We start from the raw sequence: 21,053 nt of genomic DNA, 5'->3' as shown, positions 1-21,053 counted from the left end.
TGCAAGATCCGTTCCTTGATCAGAGGAGCCACCATGCAAAATGTGATTACAATATCTTAAGGCATCCAAATACATAGCCAACAGACAATTCTCCAAAATATATAGTAGATTAACTGTTTTTGTTATTAGCATTCACTATTATTAGGTGATTTTACATACTATCAATATTAGGTAATGAATATAAGGACTGGGGGCAACTGTTTTTGTTGGTAAGATTAGAAATCATTAAAAGTTCATATTTACCTGCAAAAATAACCATTCCAAAGCACCACTCAGTGTTTCTCAACATGCAACCTCGTAACAGCAGCATTTCATTATTAAGGCAGTATTTGTTAACATCCCAGGAAAGAACTCCTGCGTATTTATTCAGTTTTCCATTAGGAGGTTCACACTCAACTTCTCCTACGAAATGAAAATCAAACAGGTTGCTTTATAGTGTTGTAGATACTATCTGCAAGCATGTGAAGTGTTCCACATTTTAACAAAGACTTCCTAGGGCTGACTGCCCACCCCACCCCCAGTATTGGAGGGAAAAACACCTCGTACAACAAGCAGCATTAAATGTCTACATATCTACAGTTCAATGTGACACAGTGTCATAAAACAACCTTCTTTTTAAAAACAACATGTTCAATCCTCTAAGCCCAAATATTGTTTGGACATACTATAGATACTGTCTGAAGCCTGAATCCACTTGATTGTTCGTTGCTGTTTTAATTTGATGTGGTAAAACATGGCTGTGATGCTTGGGCACAGTTCACATGTCACAGTAAACCATAGCTTAAAACAAACTGTGGTTCAATGTGATGATCGTTACCAGCAGCCTGCTTGTTCCCATTAAACCATAGCTTGTTTTGAATTATGGTTGCTGGTACATGCTCTTAGTTCCCACAGGACTCCTCCCTGCTCCTGCCACATTGCGAAACCAATAAGCCACAATCCAGATTGCCAGGTTGTCTGAAAATAATAATAATATGAACTATACAGTGGTACCTTGCTTGTCGAACTTAATCCGTTCAGGGAGTCCGTTCTACTCCCGGAACTGTTCGAAAACCAAGGCGTGGCTTCTGATTGGCTGCAGGAGCTTCCTGAACTCAATCAGAAGCCACATCGGATGTTCGGCTTCCGAAAAATGTTCTCAAACCAGAACACTTACTTCCGGGTTTGAGCCGTTCGGGAGCCGATTTGTTTGGCAACTAAGCTGTTCAGGAACCAAGGTCCCACTGTATACCCAAATCACTGCTTGGTTACTATTCATAGTTTGTTTGGCAATCCTAGACAATGAGGATATACTACAACATGATCTTGTGAGTCCCAGTTGTAATACCTATTTTTGTTTGTTTTATATAAATAAATATTTTTTTTCCTGTTATGCAATTTAGAATATTCATTTAAACAATCTTAACTTATCAATGACTTCACTTTTTTTCTTTCCATGGTTCATTTTGCATAACATAAAGGTAAAGGGACCCCTGACCATTAGGTCCAGTCGTGGCCGACTCTGGGGTTACGGCGCTCATCTCGCTTTATTGGCCGAGGGAGCCAGCGTACAGCTTCTGGGTCATGTGGCCAGCATGACTAAGCCGCTTCTGGCGAACGAGAGCAGCGCATGGAAATGCCGTTTACCTTCCCGCCGGAGGGGTACCTATTTATCTACTTGCACTTTGACGTGCTTTTGAACTGCTAGGTTGGCAGAAGCAGGGACTGAGCAACAGGAGCTCACCCCGTTGTGGGGATTCGAACCGCCGACCTTCTGATCGGCAAGCCCTAGGCTCTGTGGTTTAACCCACAGTGCCACCCACATCCCTTTGCATAACATAAATCCCTGCGTATTTTACATAAACTAAACCATTCAGTATTCTATTATTACATCCATCAACACTTATTGACACTGTTAAATTTACAGGATCTTAATGCTGCCAATGTTTTCAAGTGTACACAATTCCACCCCCCATATATTCAATAAACATTTTCCAATCTTCTTTAAACGCGTGTTCTTCTTCTTCTCTTATTCTATATGTTAGATCCACAAGCTACGCATATTCCATCAGTTGAAGTTGCCATTCTTCTTGAGCCGGGACCTCGCTCGCTTTCCATTCTTGTTTGCTGAGAAGGTTTTCTGGTGTGACTTTTGTTCAAGTAATGCTAGAAATTGTTAAGGAAAAAACGTGGGCATCAAATGGCTCTGCGCTATCTACAACTGTGGGGGGAAGCGAAATGCTACTCAGTGTATAACGCAGCAAGTTAGAACTGCTTTCTTTATGTGTTAACCTTGCTAAAGTTCAGCAATCTTAACATCATCTTGTAGAGTTCAGCTTCTGCAACTCAAGCTCAGCCAAGCTTTCAACCCCGAGGTCACGCAGATTAAGCAAAGATGGACTACAGATTTAAAAGGCACGGCCAAAAAGCAGGGGCGCGTGTGCTACTTTTGAATATATGTGGCCTTTTCTGCATCCCTTTGGTGTCTGCAGCTATAGGATGCCATTCCTGTTTTCAATTTAAACACACTGATCTCAGTTGGCTGCAATGGGACTTGTTTTGCTTTATCCCAATGTACGAGATGCCATTAATAGAGATCACATGTTCAGCATTGCGCACTATGCGTTTAATGCTTTTGTTGGACACACAGAGACCCTTTAAATAGATGCATTTTCCAAGACCAAATATAGGGGGGGGGGGAATTGCTCCATGTTTACTGATCACTGTTACTGAAGCTGGAATAAACAGAGGCAGCCAGTGCAACCAGTTCCACCAACACTAGAGGGCGCTGCAGAGTTTTGGAACCACAGAGTAGTGAATTGAGCAGAGAGGAAGGCGAGGGACAGGGGGCACCGAATGTCGCACAGGGCACCACTGAAATTTTAAAGACCACTGCCACTGGAATAAAGCATAGGATTGCAGAAAATGACTTAGATCAGCGTTTCCCAAAGTGGTCGATACTGCCCCCTAGGGGCGCTGGAACAATCCAGGGGGGTGGTAATATGCTCAGGTGCAACTGGGAGTGTTGAATAAAAACAAGTTCTTAATACCATATGCAGCTTTTAAGTTTCCTGCCCTTTTTAGGTAATGATGTATTTATTAATTTTCAGTAATTGTCAAAATAAATCAATCAACTTATAGACTTTGCCCCCCCCCCCAAGAAATGACTCGATTAAAGAGTTTCAGATTTTATGTAGGAATTGCTAGCATTGCTTAACTCATGGGTAGGCAAACTAAGGCCCGGGGGCTGGATCCGGCCCAATCGCCTTCTAAATCCGGCCCGCGGACGATCCAGGAATCAGCTTGTTTTCAAATGAGTAGAATGTGTGCTTTTATTTAAAATGCATCTCTGGGTTATTTGTGGGGCATAGAAATTCGTTCATTTCCCCCCCCCAAAAAAAATATAGTCCGGCCCCCCACAAGGTCTGAGGGACACTGGGCCGGCCCCCTGCTGAAAAGGTTTGCTGACCCCTGGCTTAACTCCTGCAACTCTATCTTTGCAACCTGTTTAGATTTAGCTTGCAGTTCCTTTGGATTTGTTATTTAGCATTTTTAGACATGAAAAGTGTTTTCCAGAGGGGAATACACACACACACACACGCCAGACAACTCAATCAGCTGCCATTCCAATTACAGTTGATGAAAAAATTACAGACCATTTTTTCATATTTAATACTAGGTTCATTTTTGTTGTTGTTTTATCTTCAGTTTTGGACTATGTTTCCCAAAGTGGGTGATACTGCCCCCTGGGGGTGAGTTGGAATGATCCAGGGGGTGATAGGATGATGGGTGCAATCGAGAGGGTTGAATGAAAACAAGGGTGTAGTGGAAGCATAAAAAAGAAGAGCATTTTGAAAAACCATTTGTATGTGTTTCATCGGTTTTGGCTTACCGCCAAGTCGGACGCTGTTGTGTGATGGCAACGTTGCCTCCAAGGTGGTCATGCTGGAGATGTGGGTTTTTCCCAGGCTTGGGTGGACGCTTTCACCCTCACAGACTCAGGAAGTGGGTGACAGCTTGCCTGTCTATTTTGGCAAAGACAGGCAGGCTAGGGCAGTGCCACCGCCCCTAGGGTGGATCAGACTACCTTGGTTCTCAAACGCCATGGTACTCAAATGCCTTGGTTCCCAAACGCCGAAAACCCAGAAGTAAGTGTTCCAGTTTTTGAATGTTTTTTGGAAGCTGAATGTCTGATGCGGCTGTCGATTATTGTTTCCGGGGCGCCCGCACCAATCAGAAGTTGTGCCTTGGTTTTCAAACATTTCAGAAGTCAAACGGACTTCCGGAACGGATTAAGTTTGGCGCTTTTGTTTTTGCTATTTGTTTTGCGTCTTTGTTTTTGAGGGTTTTTCAGTTCATTTGTTTTTGTGACTCTGTGGAACCCAGTTCAGCTACGGATTGCTTGATTTTGTGACTGCAGAAATGGATAATCCCCCTCCCATCCAAACAATGACTATTATCAGTGCAGGTAAGAAAAAAAGATTAATTTTTATTTTTATCATCTACAATACTGTCTTATTTATTTTATAGTAAAGTTCATTGATTATTGTTTTCATTTTATGGATCAATGGTCTCGTTAGATAGCAAAACTCATGTTAAATTACTGTTTTTAAAAGTCTGGAACAGACTAATCTGTTTTGCATTACTTTCTATGGGAAAGTGCGCCTTGGTTTTGGAACGCTTTGCTTTTGGAATGGACTTCTGGAACAGATTAAGTTTGGGAACCAAGGTACCACTGTGTTCCTTTGAGTAAACATACACAGGATTGAGCGGTGGGTAGAAATTGTAGGTAGAAATATAGATACCTAAAAGAATGCAAATTTGTTACCGCATCTCTCTTTTTGTTCACTTATAGAAAGTAGATTTCCAGAAGGCACTGCATAATTTTTGTTTCTTAAAAGGGAGTGGTAAGCCAAATAATTTTGGAAACCTCTGGCCTAGATATCTGTTGGACCTGACAAAGGGAGCCTTGGAATAGGGCATAGAACTATATTACCTGGTCCTAGGTAAAGGTAAAGGAGGGAGTTAAGGGACCCCTGACCATTAGGTCCAGTCGTGACCAACTCTGGGGTTGCGGCGCTCATCTCGCTTTATTGGTCGAGGAAGCCGGCGTACAGCTTCCGGGTCATGTGGCCAGCATGACTAAGCCGCTTCTGGCGAACCAGAGCAGCGCACGGAAACACTGTTTACCTTCCCACCGGAGCAGTACCTATTGATCTACTTGCACTTTGACGTGCTTTGGAACTGCTAGGTTGGCAGGAGCAGGGACCGAACAACGGGAGCTCACCCCGTGGCGGGGATTCGAACCGCCGACCTTCTGATCGGCAAGTCCTAGGCTCTGTGGTTTAACCCACAGCGCCACCCACGTCCCTGGTCCTACACACCTGCTAACTCTGGCCTGGCTGTTTAGTCTCTCAGACACAAACTGAGGTTGTCCACACCTGTACAAATAAAATACTAACTAACAGGCTTTACCTAGTTGGTATTCCCAGCTGCTACTTGAGAAAATACAAATATTTCTGTTTCTTTTTTTACTTTTGTAAAACATTTGACACGCAGAGATCAAATATATCTCTTGGGCTACAAAATGTAACACAGCACTGTTATCGGAAGGCATAAAATAAATACACAATGAAACAGCCCTTTGCCCCCACATTTGCTAACCATTCATGTTTTATATTTCTGCTTTTCAGTTGCAAAATGTGCAGTCGGGATGACCACAAGATACGGGATGTTTCCTATAAGGACTCCTGTTACTAAACCCTGTGCCACCCTGAGGCTTAACAGTCATGCAAAATATGTAAACTTGTCAGAAGTAGCAAGAACCAGACCACCACAACAGTCAAAAACTGAAGATACAACAACAACAAAAAATAACCTAGTATTAAATATGAAAAAATAGACTGCAATTTTTTCATCAACTATAATTGGAATTGCAGCTGATTGAGTTGCCTGGCTGATTTATATATATATTTTTATCCCCTCTGGAAAACATTTTTATGTCTAAAAAGGCTAAATAACAAATTTAGAACAACTGCAAGCTAAATCTAAACAGGTTGCAAATATAGAGTTGCAGGAGTTAAGCAATGCTAGCAATTCCTATATAAAATCTCAAACTCTTTAATCGGGTCAGTCATTTCTTGGGGTGGGGGCAGAGATCAAGGCCTATAAGTTGATTGACTTATTTTGACAATTACTGAAAGTTAATAAATACATCATTACCTAAAAATGGCAGGGAAACTTAAAAGGTGCATATGGTATTAAGAACTTAAGTTGTTATGCTGGGAAATGTTATAATTGCTTGTAAATGTGTGTATTAGTCAAACATAAAATGTGTGTTTTGGGGGGGAATATGCAGTAAAATGCCAATGAGCGGTTTTTGTGTGTGTGCTTTTTTTAAGGCAAATTGCTGCAGAAATGTTGAGAAATTGAATGTAAAACTGGAAAAGTAACAAACCGAAATTGACATTAATCCGTTCCTAGCGCAAGAAGCTAACATCTGCAGCTGCAATAAATAAATGCAAGAGACAAGACTCTGTGTCCAAGCTAGCGATGTGTCGTGATGCAACAGAGGAAAAGGCACTGAATGCTGTGGCTTCATTCACAAGCAACGCTAAGCGAAACTATGAATGCAAGGAAACACAATGGTAAAACAGCCCCCAGCAGGTTCGAACCCTATCTGCTGACATAATCCAGTGACATCAGCTGATTGACAGGTATCTGTGGTTTGGGGGAAACGGCCTCATGGGCTGAATTGGACCCCCTGGCAAGCCAAGACTGGCCCCATGTTCTTCCCTCCTAACCTAAAAGAAAATAAGAGGCCAGGTGCATCTCAGTAGTGAAGGAGTTCATCGCGGGAGGAGCCACCACTAAAAAGCCCCCATACCTCATACATAAGGCATCACCTGCTGGTCTAAAAAGCATTTAAATCTCTCTTTTCCTCCATCAGGGGACTCAGGGCTGTATACACAGGTTTCCAAAGGTGGTTTTCTATCCCAGCCCTGACAAGACCCAGGCCTGCTTAGTTTTGTACTGCATTTTGTGTCTTCAGAAGACAATGTCCTTTCCCCATTGTATTGAACAATTAAGCAGCTCAGCTTATGTTACCTCCTCATAATGCTGCCTCGGGCCTTTAAAACCAAAGATATCCTGATGGGGAAAGATGTGCAGAATATATTCAAATGCCACAGTCAACTGCAAATAACATCAAAATCCTTTGATGCGTTCTCATCATTCCATTCTATTACATGTGGAAAATTGGCGCTACAAATATTCCACTCTTTATTTTAAACAAACATTTGCTGGCTTCATATACTATTTACTTACAAACGATAATTTATGAGCTTATATATATATATATATAAAAACTACATTGTGTGGAAAAAATGCCGTTTGTTGCGGCCAAACCAAAATATCACTTGGCCCATCCATTTAAAGTTTCCTTGCTATTCGTCCGGCCTAAACAATCTAAATCCTTCTCAGTCTGGAAGAATTCCATTTCTGAACATGAACGCTAGCTGTATTAAGAATTTCTGTTAACAAAAAGTATCAAAAATATTAGCAGGTTCGAGAAAGATAAATGAAACTAGAGCTATAACACACAAACCTGGCCAACAATGAAAATTTGCACACCACCCCGATTGGAATATTGAGAGCAGCCAAGAAAAATTGCTCTTTTTCTTGCGTTGCTGAAGTCTATGCGGTATCCTTGGAGGTTATAGAAATTTCAGGAGGCATGAAAGCTATGATTCACCTCCAAATGTCAGTTCCTAGGAATTGCAAGTGGGGAGAGTGCTGTTGTGCTCATGGTCCTACTCTTCTTCTTCTTCTTCTTCTTCAGCGATCACTCATAGCCAAGTAAGATTGTCTTCCATGAACACAGACTTAACAGTGAGGCCGTAAGTGACTGTGGAGGCCAATTCTGGATCCACACATCCTTCCACAGTGAGGACATAGGGTTCTGGGTGGGAGTTGATCACGGTGAGGGTTTGCCAAGCGTGCCTTCCTCTTAGCACGTTTCTCCCTTGTGTTCTGAGTTAGAGCGTCTTCATAACCCATGATACCTTTGGTAAAGGCTGTTCTCCAATTGGAGCCCTCGCAGGCCAGTGTTTCCCAGTTGCCGGTGTTTATAGTACATTTTAAAGATTTGCCTTGAGAGACCCTTTAAACCTCTTTTGTTGACCACCAGCATTACGCTTTCCATTTTTAAGTTCGGAAAGACTCTCCTCCCTGCAAGAGAGGGGAGTGGTTGTGGCCGGGAGCCGGACTCCGCCTCAAGCAGGGGGCATTTGCCCCCTGCCTCCCACCCACCTGGCTGGCGCCCATGCCCTCGGCCAGGCACCCAACCAGGTGCCTTCAAGGAGGCGTGTACTGCAGCCTAAATTGCTGCGGTGCCAGCCTCCAGCCCTCACTTTTTGTCGTCCCGTCGCGAGTCACCCACCATCCACTCCCTTAGAGCAGGGTTTCCATTTTTCTTTTGGCCTTGCTATGGACCTTAGGTTGGTCGCCCTGGTTGTCCGGGGGGCCTGGTAGGAATTTTTCCATTTGGCATTAGGCCTTTTGGTTTTTTTGCCTACCTTGTAGCAATCGTCACAACTCTTGTGGTATTGGTGGGTAGGTTAGGCATTGGAATAATGTGTTGTGGTGTCGAAGGGCTAGGTGTGGCCATCGCCTATGCCTTCAATTTTTGGGTATTCCGTTAAAGGAATCTGGCGGTCGTGTATTCTGTCCGATGACTGCTTGGCGGGAGGCCATGGCACGACCCTCGGTGACATCAGGGGAGAGCTTATAGTTGGATTAGCATCAACAGGCTCCACCTACTGGTGAATAAACCCCCTTTGTTTTTTAGACTCACCCCTCTCCGAGTGGGTGGAGTCAGCTGACGTAATCCAATTCCTAAGCCAATACCTTTCACTTGCTGTAATCAATAAAGTTGTGGCCTTTTCTTGCCCATTAACCTTATATCACGTGTCCTTGTGTTTCATTCCACTGCGCGGGGTTCGGGTCCTCGAACCACAATAGAGTGGTTGCTTTGGAAGATGATAATCAAACATCCGCGCAACATGACCAGTCCAATGAAGTTGATGTTAAAGAACCATTGCTTGATCATTGAATGTATCATTGCATGTATGCTTTATGGAGAGATATGCAGGCTTCAAACATTTAGAGAGCCTGCACATTTCTCCGTGTGCAAAATGCACAAATTCCTTGTTTGGAAAGAACAACATTGGTGGAAACTGGAAGTGTGAATCCACGTGTGTATTTAACTTTTGCCACACGCTGTAGTATCTGAAACTACCCACTCCTTGTGCCAGCAATTGCTGACTTGCTGGTTTCCGGAAAACAGACTTGGGCTTAAAGTGGCTGTTGGCTGGGGCTGCAAGCTAGAAAAGAGTTTAGTATACTATATCTATCAGAATGAAGCTATCCACTGGGTTTCACATTGAGCTTCACTTCTCAGCTGAAACAACGTATCAAAAGACAATTATAGAGGCATGCTTTGAAACAAAATACAGTTGTACCTTGGTTTTCGTATAGCTTAATTCTCGAACATTTTGGCTCCCGAAAGCCGCAAACCCAGAAGTGACTGTTCCGGTTTGCAAACTATTTTTGGAAGCCGAACGTCCGACAGGGCTTCTGCGGCTTCCGATTGGCTGCAGGAGTTTCCTTTGGTTTCCAAATGTTTTGGAAGTCGAATGGACTTCCGGAATGGATTCTGTTCACCTTCCAAGGTATGACTATACACATAAAAATGTATTCAAATTACCAAGCAGATTAAAAAAAAAGCAGTTTATATCTATATAATGTTTATATACCACTCTCCCACAAAATATCAGGGTGATACGCAGCAATTCATTTGAAATAATCTGACTTTCCTGAATTGGGAAATGGATGCCTCTTGCTCTGTGTTAGGGCTGGGCCTCAAACAGCAGTCTGGAGAGAAACAGGAACCAGGAGCCTTGTTGTTGTTGTTGTTGTTTAGTTGTTTAGTCGTGTCCGACTCTTCATGACCCCATGGACCAGAGCACACCAGGCACTTCTGTCTTCCACTCCCTCCCGCAGTTTGGTCAAACTCATGCTGGTAGCTTCGAGAAGAATGTCCCACCATCTCGTCCTCTGTCGTCCCCTTCTCCTTGTGCCCTCCATCTTTCCCAACATCAGGGTCTTTTCCAGGGAGTCTTCTCTTCTCATGAGGTGGCCAAAGTATTGGAGTCTCAGCTTCAGGATCTGTCCTTCCAGTGAGCACTCAGTGCTGATTTCCTTCAGAATGGAGAGGTTTGATCTTCTTGCAGTCCATGGGACTCTCAAGAGTCTCCTCCAGCACCATAATTCAAAAGCATCCATTCTTCGGCAATCAGCCTTCTTTATGGTCCAGCTCTCACTTCCATACATCACTACTGGGGAAACCATAGCTTTAACTATATGGACCTTTGTTGGCCCTGACAGAGCAAAACAAACAAACCAAAAACTTTAACCAATTAAGTTTCCAAAAATTAACTTTCGCTGTTGCTTCAGTTACTTACCATCAAATTCTGCAAGCCTGGTAATGTCATCTCCAAGTTCTGAGGTCACGGGTAAAGCCTGTCGCACTTTTAGGTTGGTTTCACTGCAAAATTCATAATATACTATTTACACATCTCTCTGGAACTTAATACCATGATCTTGTATATTGACTGGAAGTAGACAATAAGGGTGTGTCCCCCCGCAAGAAACAAAAGAGTGCCAACACAGATATGTACTGTATTTTTTGGTCTATAAGACTCACTTTTTCCCTCCTAAAAAGGGGGAATGTGTGTGTGTCTTATGGAGCGATTGCAGGCTGCGCAGCTATCCCAGAAGCCAGAAGAGCAAGAGGGATCGCTGCTTTTGCTGCGCAGAGATTCCTCTCGTTCTTCTGGCTTCTGAGATTCAGAATATTTTTTTTCTTGTTTTCCTCCTCCAAAAACTAGGTGCGGCATGGTCTGGTGAGTCTTATAGAGTGAAAAATACGATATTTCCCCCCATGCTCCATTGTAACTCCTGGTGAATTATTTTTTTTTGCAATAGCAGAGCAAAAAAGTCATGGAGCAGCAAAAGAAATTATTGTGCACATGATGTCTCCAGCTTACCACCTTCAACAACTCTTTAAAATTACAGGAGATTCCCTAGTTCAAGTCACTCAGGCTTGAACTAGATCATTGGTGACCACTGTGAAAATGCTTTTTTTTAAAAAAAAAGTTTTAAAATATATATTGAATTAGCCATTAGCTCACCATCGCCATCTAGTGTCACATTTGTATAATGCATTTAAAACGCTCTTAAAACGTTATATTTGCAGCTGTATAGCTGAGTCCCTAGACTAGTCAAATTATAGGGACAGAACTACCTAAACTGTATAGAAACTAAATCACGTATGCTACTACAGCGGCAAGAATGTTACTCGCTAAAAAATGGAAAGAAGCAGAAGTCCCAGCAAAAGAAGAATGGATACAAAAACTTATAGAATTTGCAGAAATGGCGAAACTTACTAGAAGAATAAGAAATCAAGATAACAAACTTTTTATAAAAGAATGGAAATGGTTTATTGAATATTTATAGATAAACTGTAAACAGATAAGATTGGCAGGATTATGGTAATAACCTGCAGTTTTATAAGAGTATATATTTAAAGTAGATGAATAAATGAGCAAATTAAGTTAATTTGGATATGCAGAAGATATTAAAAATAAATTTAAGTTACAGCAGAAAGAGGAGGAAGGAAGTCAAGTTTTGAAATGTTAAAATGACTGTAAAATGAGTGAAAAGTATAAACCTGAAAAGCATAAATAGAATTTTTTTAAAAAAATAAACTAGTTGAATACCACCCATAATGACACGCTTGTAGCTGCATCTCTTCCCCTCTTCCCTGGTAATAATCAGCAAAACAGAATGTGATGTCACTGCATGGCATGTCTGTGCAATGAAATGACATCACATCAGACATTTTGGATTGGATTGCTACATCTTACTCTGCAAACAACAGTGTGCAGTTATGAGGGGCTATGTATTCAAACTCTTGAAACGTGGGTTGCCCTGACAATTACTCAGAGTGCTCATTTTAGAAACAATTGCTTGGATCTTAACTTGCTGTTTGTGACCAGCGGCTTCGCTGTGGTCTAAACCACTGAGCCTCTTGGGCTTGCCGATCATAAGGTCGGCGTTCGAATCCCCATGACAGGGTGAGCTCTGTCCCAGCTCCTGCCAACCTAGCAGTTCGAAAAAACACCAGTGCAAGTAGATAAATAGGTACCACTATGGCGGGAAGGTAAATGGTGTTTCCATGAGCTCTGGCTTCCGTCACAGTGTTCTGTTGCGCCAGAAGTGGTTTAGTCATGCTGGGCACATGACCCAGAAAGCTGTCTGTGGACAAATGCCGACTCCCTCAGCCTGAAAGCGAGATGAGCGCCGCAACCCCATAGTCACTTTTGACTGGACTTAATTGTCCAGGGGTCCTTTACCTTTTTTTAACCTTCTTCCACCCACAGGTGGGGCAGAGATCCAACAGATTGTTTAATGTACTGTAGTAGCACAGTGTTTAAATGTATGCTGTGGGTGGGCCCTTGATTTCAGTCATAGAAAAACTAATTAACTTATCAGCCCATGGAGAACTGTGGCCACTGCTGACCAGTGAAAAGGGGCCAAATCTGCTGGACAGGCTCCCCCCCCCCCCAGGGCAGGACGCAAACTCATTTCCCACCAGACTAACTGGAATTGCACTACAATGAAAGAGCTATAGGCTTTGGTTTTGTTTTGATTAAAAAGCTGGCATTGTAAAGGTTTAACATCTGCACAGCAATTATTTGTTTTGAGGCTCTGAAGAAAGAAAACAACAAATATGATTTAGTCAGGCTGCATCTAGACATCCCACACACAGGTTACTAAGTATAACAGGGCAAAACCACTGCAAGCTGAAAGGAGTTCACACCAAACGCAGATGTTCATGCTGAGGATATTATTATTTTTTGCACTTCAGAGGGAAATTAATATCATTTTACAGTAGCAGCAACCAAACTGTGAAACAGGGAATTTGAAATAGTTATCCCCCACCCCGAGAGGCCCTTGAAAGAACTCTTTAGAGCCAAATATCAAATGTCTGTCTTAAACAGTAAGTACGGTACAATGGTGCCTCGCAAGACGAAAATAATCCGTTCCGCGAGTCTCTTCGTCTAGCGGCTTTTTCGTCTTGTGAAGCAACCCTATTAGCAGCTTAGCGGATTAGCGCTATTAGCGGTTTAGCGGCTATTAAAGGCTTAGCGGCTAAAAGGCTATTAGCGGCTTAGCGGCTTAGAAAAAAGGGGGGGAGCGAAAAAAATCACAAGACTTGCAAGACGTTTTCGTCTTGCAAAGCAAGCCCATAGGGAAATTCGTCTTGCGAAGCGCATCGAAAAACGGAAAACCCTTTGGTCTAGCGGGTTTTTCGTCTTGCGAGGCATTCGTCTTGCGGGGCACCACTGTACATGTTTAGGACATGTTGCCATGTTTTTTAACATTTGAAAGAATTTGTGGTTCAGATTTCTGGGCACAGAGTGGACTCGGACAACAGGGTCCCCGGTCACTTCATTGATCTTTAGCAAGAAAAATCAACGGGCCCGCAGACTGTCTCGCCAGAGTGGTGCTTACTCTAGTTATTTCCCGCTTGGACTACTGCAGTCCTCTCTGATTGCTATACGCCAATCAGGTATGGTTGCTGCTTTCTAAGCTTCTCTGGTAAAATACCAAAATAATACCCCTTCCCTATTCATTTAAGATGAGTAGGGACAGGGGCTGAAGAAAGGAAAATGTTACCCACTCAGTACTTTTAGTCCTCAATGGAGGACCAGGTGCGCAGCCTGGGAGTCATTCTGGACTCACAGCTGTCCAAGGAGGCACAGGTCAATTCTGTGTCCAGGGCAGCTGTCTACCAGCTCCATCTGGTACGCAGGCTGAGACCCTACCTGCCCGCAAACTGTCTCGCCAGAGTGGTGCATGCTCTGGTTATCTCCCGCTTGGACTACTGCAATGCACTCTACGTGGGGCTACCTTTGAAGGTGACTCGGAAACTACAACTAATCCAGAATGCGGCAGCTAGACGGGTGACTGGGAATGGCCGCTGAGACCATGTAACACCGGTGTTGGTGCTAACCTTTAAAACCCTCAACAGCCTCAGCCCAGTATACCTGAAGGAGCGTCTCCACCCCCATCATTCAACCCAGACACTGAGGTCCAGCTCCGAGGGCCTTCTGGCAGTTCCCTCCCTGCAAGAAGTGAGGTTATGGGGAACCAGGCAGAGGGCCTTCTCGGTAGTGGCGCCAGCCCTGTGGAATACCCTCCCATCAGATCATAGCTGTCAATGTTACCCTTTTTTAAGGGGAAATTCCCTTATTTCGAATAGGATTTCCCTTTAAAAAGGGGGAAAGTTGACAGCTATGCATCAGATGTCAAAGAAATAAACAACTATCTGACTTTTAGAAGACATCTGAAGGCAGCCCTGTTTAGGGAAGTTTTTAATGTCTGATGTTTTATCGCATTTTTAATATTTTATTGGGAGCTGCCCAGAGTGGCTGGGGAAACCCAGCTAGATGGGCGGGGTATAAATAATAAATTATTATTGTTTTTATAATTACAGCCGGAGGGACCAGCTCTTTACAAGGTTAAAGGCAAAATAGATTGAAAGCATGCATACCCATCAAGCTCTGCGGTCTCGATGTAACACAGTCCATGTGGTTCACTGCTGGAAAGGAGTAACAGATCAGCCTATAAAGAGAAGGAATATTTTCAGCACTGCTAAAGTAACTGGACAACTGTATTTTATTTGCATATTCCTATCATCTTTGAAATGTTAGCAAACACCTATGATTGGGACATAGGGGATGGGTTGCAGGTAAGGACAGGGGAGAAACTGGATTTTGTTTCATTTCTGTGAAAAACCACCTAATCTATAGTTTTTGAATAAATATATGCTCCAAAGCACAGCTGTCCTTCACACTCCTCTGAAATGAAGTTCTCCAACCCAAAGGCGTGTATAAAAATGCATATATTAGCAGGCCAAGTGCACCAGATGCATTTATTGGTGAAGATAACATACAGAAATGCATTTTGATAGGGGAAATTGCTTCAAAAAATGTATATATTGCATTGAGTTTGATAATGTGTTTGTAAGGTGAAATTCACAATAAAAAACTGGTGAATTGTCATGTTCTTTAGCCATTCAGTAATAAGGAACCGTCTATTTCTTCTGCGACTGCTATGCTTTCTCATGAGCTTTTGGTGAAGGAATATAAAGCTTTCTGAAAGTTCAAGTAAATAATACCTGCTCAGATAAGGCTTGACAAGACTCACAAAGAACTCTTAAAGCTCAGTGAAACCAGACTAAGCATCCCAGGAGCCATGCTGTTCCTTCATCAGCAAGACTCATTCTTCTCTATCAAGGGTAGTGTGGTGGTGATGTTTTTGAACTGCAACTCCCATCATCCCTTAACAGGTGTAATGAGGTATGAGTTACTCGTGCGTAAACTGCCGCCTCTCTAGGCTTAATTGCCTTGGTTAAACCGTTCTGACTGCACAGCCCATCTCCGTGTGGCTGTCTCAGTCGCTGGCAGAATCTGTCTGTGGGCGTTTCTTAAACCTTTTCCAGCATAAAAGTTGTCTGACTCCCAGTCGCCTCCTCCTCTCACTGCGCGGGAGTCTTCTGCGCAGGGAGGGCGTGGGTAGTGGAGGGCCTGTGCTCTTCTCACTAATCTCCAGAGAAGAATCCCGGAGCTCTTCCTTCGCTTCCCCCATTTGCCCCCCTTTATCCCTGGTGTTGCGCTGATTTCCTTCCTCCTCTACTGAGCTGCTTCTCCCCCTGGTGCTGGGTCCTTCGCCCGCAGAATCTGGGAGCCTCCCCTTCGCCTCTCGCTCTGATGTCAGTTCCCACTCTGGGCGACTTCCAAAAGAATATTAAAATACTGTGATACATCAAACAGCAGATACTGTGATACATCAAACAGCATCAAATACTGTGATACATCAAACATAATGACCAGCAGCGATGGGAGTTGGAGTTCAACAACAACTAGAGGACACCCCTACCCCAAAAAACACACACCCTAGGACACCTATATTTGATCATTTTATTTCTAATAATGCTTTCCACCAATTTATCCAGAGCTGATATTCAGCCAATTAATTATGATACAGCATCAATCATCAACGAACCATGTTCACCTTTAGAAGAATAGTTTGAAATCAGGGTAGAAGCTGTTTTGCACACCCTGCTCATCACCCATGCAGACAGAATTACAGCTAACCAAAGGAGAGGCATTTTAGGCAAGAAAGACGGGTGACCTGCATCCTAACCATGTTTAGGACAAGATATCGTTCTGGGCGATACATATTCTAAAGGAGTAAAGTTATAGGCACTTACCACCACAAACTGGTCATTTTCCAATTTAATGATGTCTCCAGCTCTCACATTCATCCACTTTTCATTCTGCAATCTACAGTGAAGGAGAATACGCATTATACATTTTTAACATTTATATGTTGTGGGAGGGGGTCTCTCAAAATTCCTCACTGAAATGTAATCCTTTATGAATAAGTAGCGGTATCTTATCGACATTGGTGGCTGTGTTCATTGGGGCCGGTGGAGCTGAAGAGTAGAAGAAGAGTTTGGATTTGATATACCGGCTTTATCACTACCCGAAGGAGTCTCAAAGCGGCTAACATTCTTCTTTCCCTTCCTCCCCCACAACAAACACTCTGAGGTGAGTGAGGCTGAGAGACATCAAAGAAGTGTGACTGGCCCAAAGTCACCCAGCAGCTGCATGTGGAGGAGCGGAGACGCAAACCCGGTTCCCCAGATTACGAGACTACCGCTCTTAACCACTACACCACACTGGTAGAGCCACAGCCAATGATATTCAGAGCCGCTCCCTGACTGGTTGCAAGAAAGAGGACGGGCCAAGGCTGGGAGGTGGGCAGCGACCCATTTGCCTTAATGGACCAGCCTCTGCTGATTCTAGATTAATTAGTAAAGAAATTAAATAATGGAGGGAAATAACCGCTTACCAGGTCTGCGATGGGCAAGGCTTGCGGCCCAGCATGCAGCTCCATTGCCCTCCAGCAGCCACGCCACTCCACTGGCAGTTGGCTCTGCCCACCCCTATTGGTTGCTGCGAAGTTGTTTTGGATTCCCTGCCAAACCCCCTCGTTCAAATCAGCCAATCCGCAGTGGCCTGGGGGGTGGGGCAAGAGGAGAGACCTGGAATGTGCAGTCTTCACTCCGGTCCGCTCCTAAAGGATAAAAAGGGGCCTGTGCTGACGCCAGTGGCGCAGTTGGCCCCAGAGTATCACCCTCCCAGCCCTCCCTCTAATTGTATCATCTCCAACTCCTCAAAAGACGCCGTCAATGGTGTCTCTGAAAAATGTTGCACATCACTTGGGAAGACGGGCGAACTGATGCCAGTGTACAGGAAGAAGCAAAGATCACTAGTGTCGAAAGCAATGATTCTTCAACATCAACTTTGTTGGACTGGTCGTGTTGTGCGGATGCCTGATCATCGTCTTCCAAAGCAACTACTCTATTCCGAACTTAAAAATGGAAAGCATAGTGCTGGTGGTCAACCAAAGAGGTTTAAAGACTCTCTCAAGGCAAATCTAAAAAAATGTAGTATAAACACCGACACCTGGGAAACACTGGCCTGTGAGCACTCCAATTGGAGAACAGCCTTCACCAAAGGTCTAATGGGCTTTGAAGACGCTCGAACTCAGGATGAAAGGGAGAAACATGCTAAGAGGAAGGCACGCTTGGCAAAGCCTCACCGTGATCAACTTCCGCCTGGAAACCTATGTCCCCACTGTGGAAGGATGTGTGGATCCAGAATTGGTCTCCACAATCACTTACGGACTCACTGTTAAAACTGTGTTTATGGAAGACAATCTTACTTGGCTACGAGTGATCGCCAGAGAAGAAGAAGATGTATCATTTCTTCCAGGCCAACCTTTTCCTTTCCAGGTTCAAGGGAATTGCTACAGTCAGATGATGGTTGCTATTTTTCACAGCCGGGAAGGAATTCCCCCTGCCCTGCAAGTTTTGCTTTCCCCCTAGCAATTGTCAAAACTTTGGTGGTTTTAGACCTTGGGCAGAATCCTTTAGTCCAACAATCAAGGAAGGGGTGTTGCGGTGACTCACTCCTTTCTGCAACAGAGATATCAGGGTTTCCCATTAGAGGGGTCCTGAGGGGAGTGCTTGGCAGTGGGCCACAGAGCTTCCTTCTATGTTTTGCAGTGTCCCCATATTCCTAATTGACCCTGTTTTGCTTAGACTCCCAGCTGGGTGCCAAGAGGGATATACAACCAATGCCTAAGCCAAGGTTCCCTACATTTGAAATTTAATAAAGTTGTGGCCATTTTAATCTCAAATAGGTTGTCATGTGTTTTCCTTGATCCGAAGTCCGGCTACTGGACAGAGGGGGGACTGCGGCTGGGGCACTCAAATAGAAATTGGAAAAGAAAAGGACATAACATTGTTTTATGATACAAGAAATGGTTTATTACTTCAGATGGGAATGGAGGATAAAAATAAGCCAGGGAATAAATATTTATCATGAGGCAAGTGGGCACATTGTTCCGGTATTGCAAGCAAGCTATTTATAAAGCAGCTACACAGGCCTAGAAGTTTAGTAGAGGGAAAGTTTGAATAGTGAAGTTATGGAAGAGCTGAGACAGCAGAGAAAGAGATAAATTTGGCTGCAGAGAGGTTAGCAAGGAGGAGGGGTTGGTTTGGCCCGTTTTGCTTGTTCTCATGGCCATAACACAACAACTTTCGAGAAAGCAAAAGGCACACAGCCTTAAGTGCAATGTACAAAACTATAATGGGATCCCGTCAATGCTTCTGAGAGACCTCTCCAAAGCTGTAGATTGGCACAAAGATTGGCCCAAACAGCATTGTCGGAGGGCAGGTGGCGAAATCGTTTTGCTAAGCTCAGCTAGTCTGGGTCTGCAAGGCAACCCGGGAGCCCATGAGCTTTGCCTTGAGGGCGGCCGCTTACTGTCAGGGACCATGCTGAGGAGGGGTGCTCTGAGGAGGAATGGTGGGAGCCTCCCCCTGCTCCTGATCAGGATGCTGAATCTTCCCAGGAGCAGGACAGTATAGATTTGGAACAGTGGTTTGCAGAGGGGCCTAGTTCAGAAGGCAGAAGCTGGGAAATACTGGATGGGGAACAGCTAGGAGAAGAAACACTGGAAGAGAGAGGGTTAACAGACTCCCTTTTGCTGGAAAGCGTCCATCCGCTCAGCCCAAGGTCAAGGAGAGCACATAAGGTGGCAGCACAGAAAGCCCAGTGGTAGCGAGATCAGGTTGAAAGATGCGGAAGTGACGGGGGTGACTAAGGAGGAAGTGAGTGGCACCCTTAATTGGGAGCACCTTCATTCTGAGGAATGGATTCTTTGTTCTCTTGCTGTGATCATTAACATTTCTAACTGGTAAGAGACTCCTTTCGCTTTGTTATGCTTATCTACTGCCGGGGTGGGGTGGGGTGGGGGAGCCGATTCCTTGAAGCCTGACACTTACTGACTGAGCAGATGCTCTGAATGCAAAAGGTTCCAGTTTCAATCCCCAACATCTCCAGCTAAGGCTGTAAAAGGCCCCTGTCTGAAACCCTGGACAGGTGCAATATTAAGCTAGTTGCACCAGTATCTGACTTGGTATTAGGGAGCTTCCCATGTTCCTGTGATAGGGGAAAGTCAAGATACAAAAGTACAGTGGTACCTCGGGTTAAGTACTTAATTCGTTCCGGAGGTCCGTTCTTAACCTGAAGCTGTTCTTAACCTGAAGCACCACTTTAGCTAATGGGGCCTCCAGTTGCCGCCGGAGCCCGATTTCTGTTCTTATCCTGAAGCAAAGTTCTTAACCTGAAGCACTATTTCTGGGTTAGCGGAGTGTGTAACCTGAAGCATATGTAACACGAGGTACCACTGTACTACATGAACAATTGATGCCTCGGACACTTAAAAAAAACCACCAAGCCACATTATATCATCAGCCTATCAAATTTTCTTTTTAATTAAGATGATACAGCGTTAAATAGCATGCATCTTGGCACTTGTATACAGTGGTACGAGATCCGTTCCGGAGCTCTGGTCGGATCCTGAGGTTTCCGCAACCTGAGGACTGCTTCTGCGCATGCATGCGCGGCAAAACCCAGTAAACTACTTCCGGGTTTGCAACTTTTGCATCCCAAAGTTTACGTAACCAGAGGGTTACGTAACCGGAGGTACGACTGTATTGCTAAGTGACTACAAAAAATTTCATGATGTGGGTTACTCTATAAAAAGGTGATCAGGGTCATTTCTTTTTAATTAGTTTGTTTTTTTAATCCACTTGTTCTACAGAAAAGCCGCTTACATATTTATAGAACCATGAGAAATGCCCCACACCATCCTTTGGCTTATACATTGGACGACTTTCGCTTTAATTTCAATCCAAGTACATGTTGTCCCGGAAAGTTTTCAGTTGCAGCATTTTCATCTAGAGCCAGAATGCCCCTATTCTTCCATGCCTATTCTCTTCTGCATTTTATCTTGTTCAATGCAGAAAACTGTATTAGTGGCAGCAGAAACACAGCCTAGGTCCTGGCATCTAAACAGCTGTGTGTGCAACACGAAGCAAACCGTTTTAGGCCTCCAGTATTGACTGTGACTGTGCACACAACATACTTTGCTCCCCAAACGAATCCTGGAAACAGTAAAGGGTGTTGGAACTGTAGCTCTGTAAATAGACTACAATTCCCAAGATTCTTGGGGGGACTGTGCTTTAAATGTATGGTGCATATGCAGTTTAAATATACTATAGATTGTGGAAAGTTCTTTGTTTTCTAATTGCATTTTGACACTTCTTCGGATACTTATTGCAACCAAATTTTGCACGATGGTTTCCGAGATCAAGGAACAGGTTTTCATCTTATGCTTGGATACAAGAAACTGGGCTCTCTGAATACAGCCTGCGAAGTAATTTGGTGATAACATCTCTGGTCTGTTAGTGAAATAAATTGATTCATTCATTCATTTGGTGATAAGTTTTCCAGAATGCGGCAGCT

At 43.8% G+C, this 21,053-nt stretch overlaps 1 protein-coding gene across 1 annotated transcript in view; it reads right to left on the bottom strand.

The window, feature by feature from the left end:
* ATP8B4 (ATPase phospholipid transporting 8B4 (putative)) overlaps positions 1-21,053 on the bottom strand; it is a 113,985-nt gene that overhangs the window by 60,092 nt on the left and 32,840 nt on the right. The window contains exons 8-11 of the mRNA XM_083475607.1: positions 16,382-16,454; positions 14,660-14,730; positions 10,503-10,585; positions 244-402 (exon numbers count right to left, since the gene is read on the bottom strand). Of these exons, the coding sequence (XP_083331733.1) occupies positions 244-402; positions 10,503-10,585; positions 14,660-14,730; positions 16,382-16,454 (386 nt within the window). The remainder of the gene's footprint in view (positions 1-243; positions 403-10,502; positions 10,586-14,659; positions 14,731-16,381; positions 16,455-21,053) is intronic.

The sequence above is a fragment of the Podarcis liolepis genome (assembly GCF_965112155.1).
Source record: "Podarcis liolepis genome assembly, chromosome: 14".
Taxonomy (NCBI): Eukaryota; Metazoa; Chordata; class Lepidosauria; order Squamata; family Lacertidae; genus Podarcis; species Podarcis liolepis.
The sequence above is the reverse complement of the archived record's forward strand: the minus strand, read 5'-3'. Positions and strand labels throughout refer to the sequence as shown.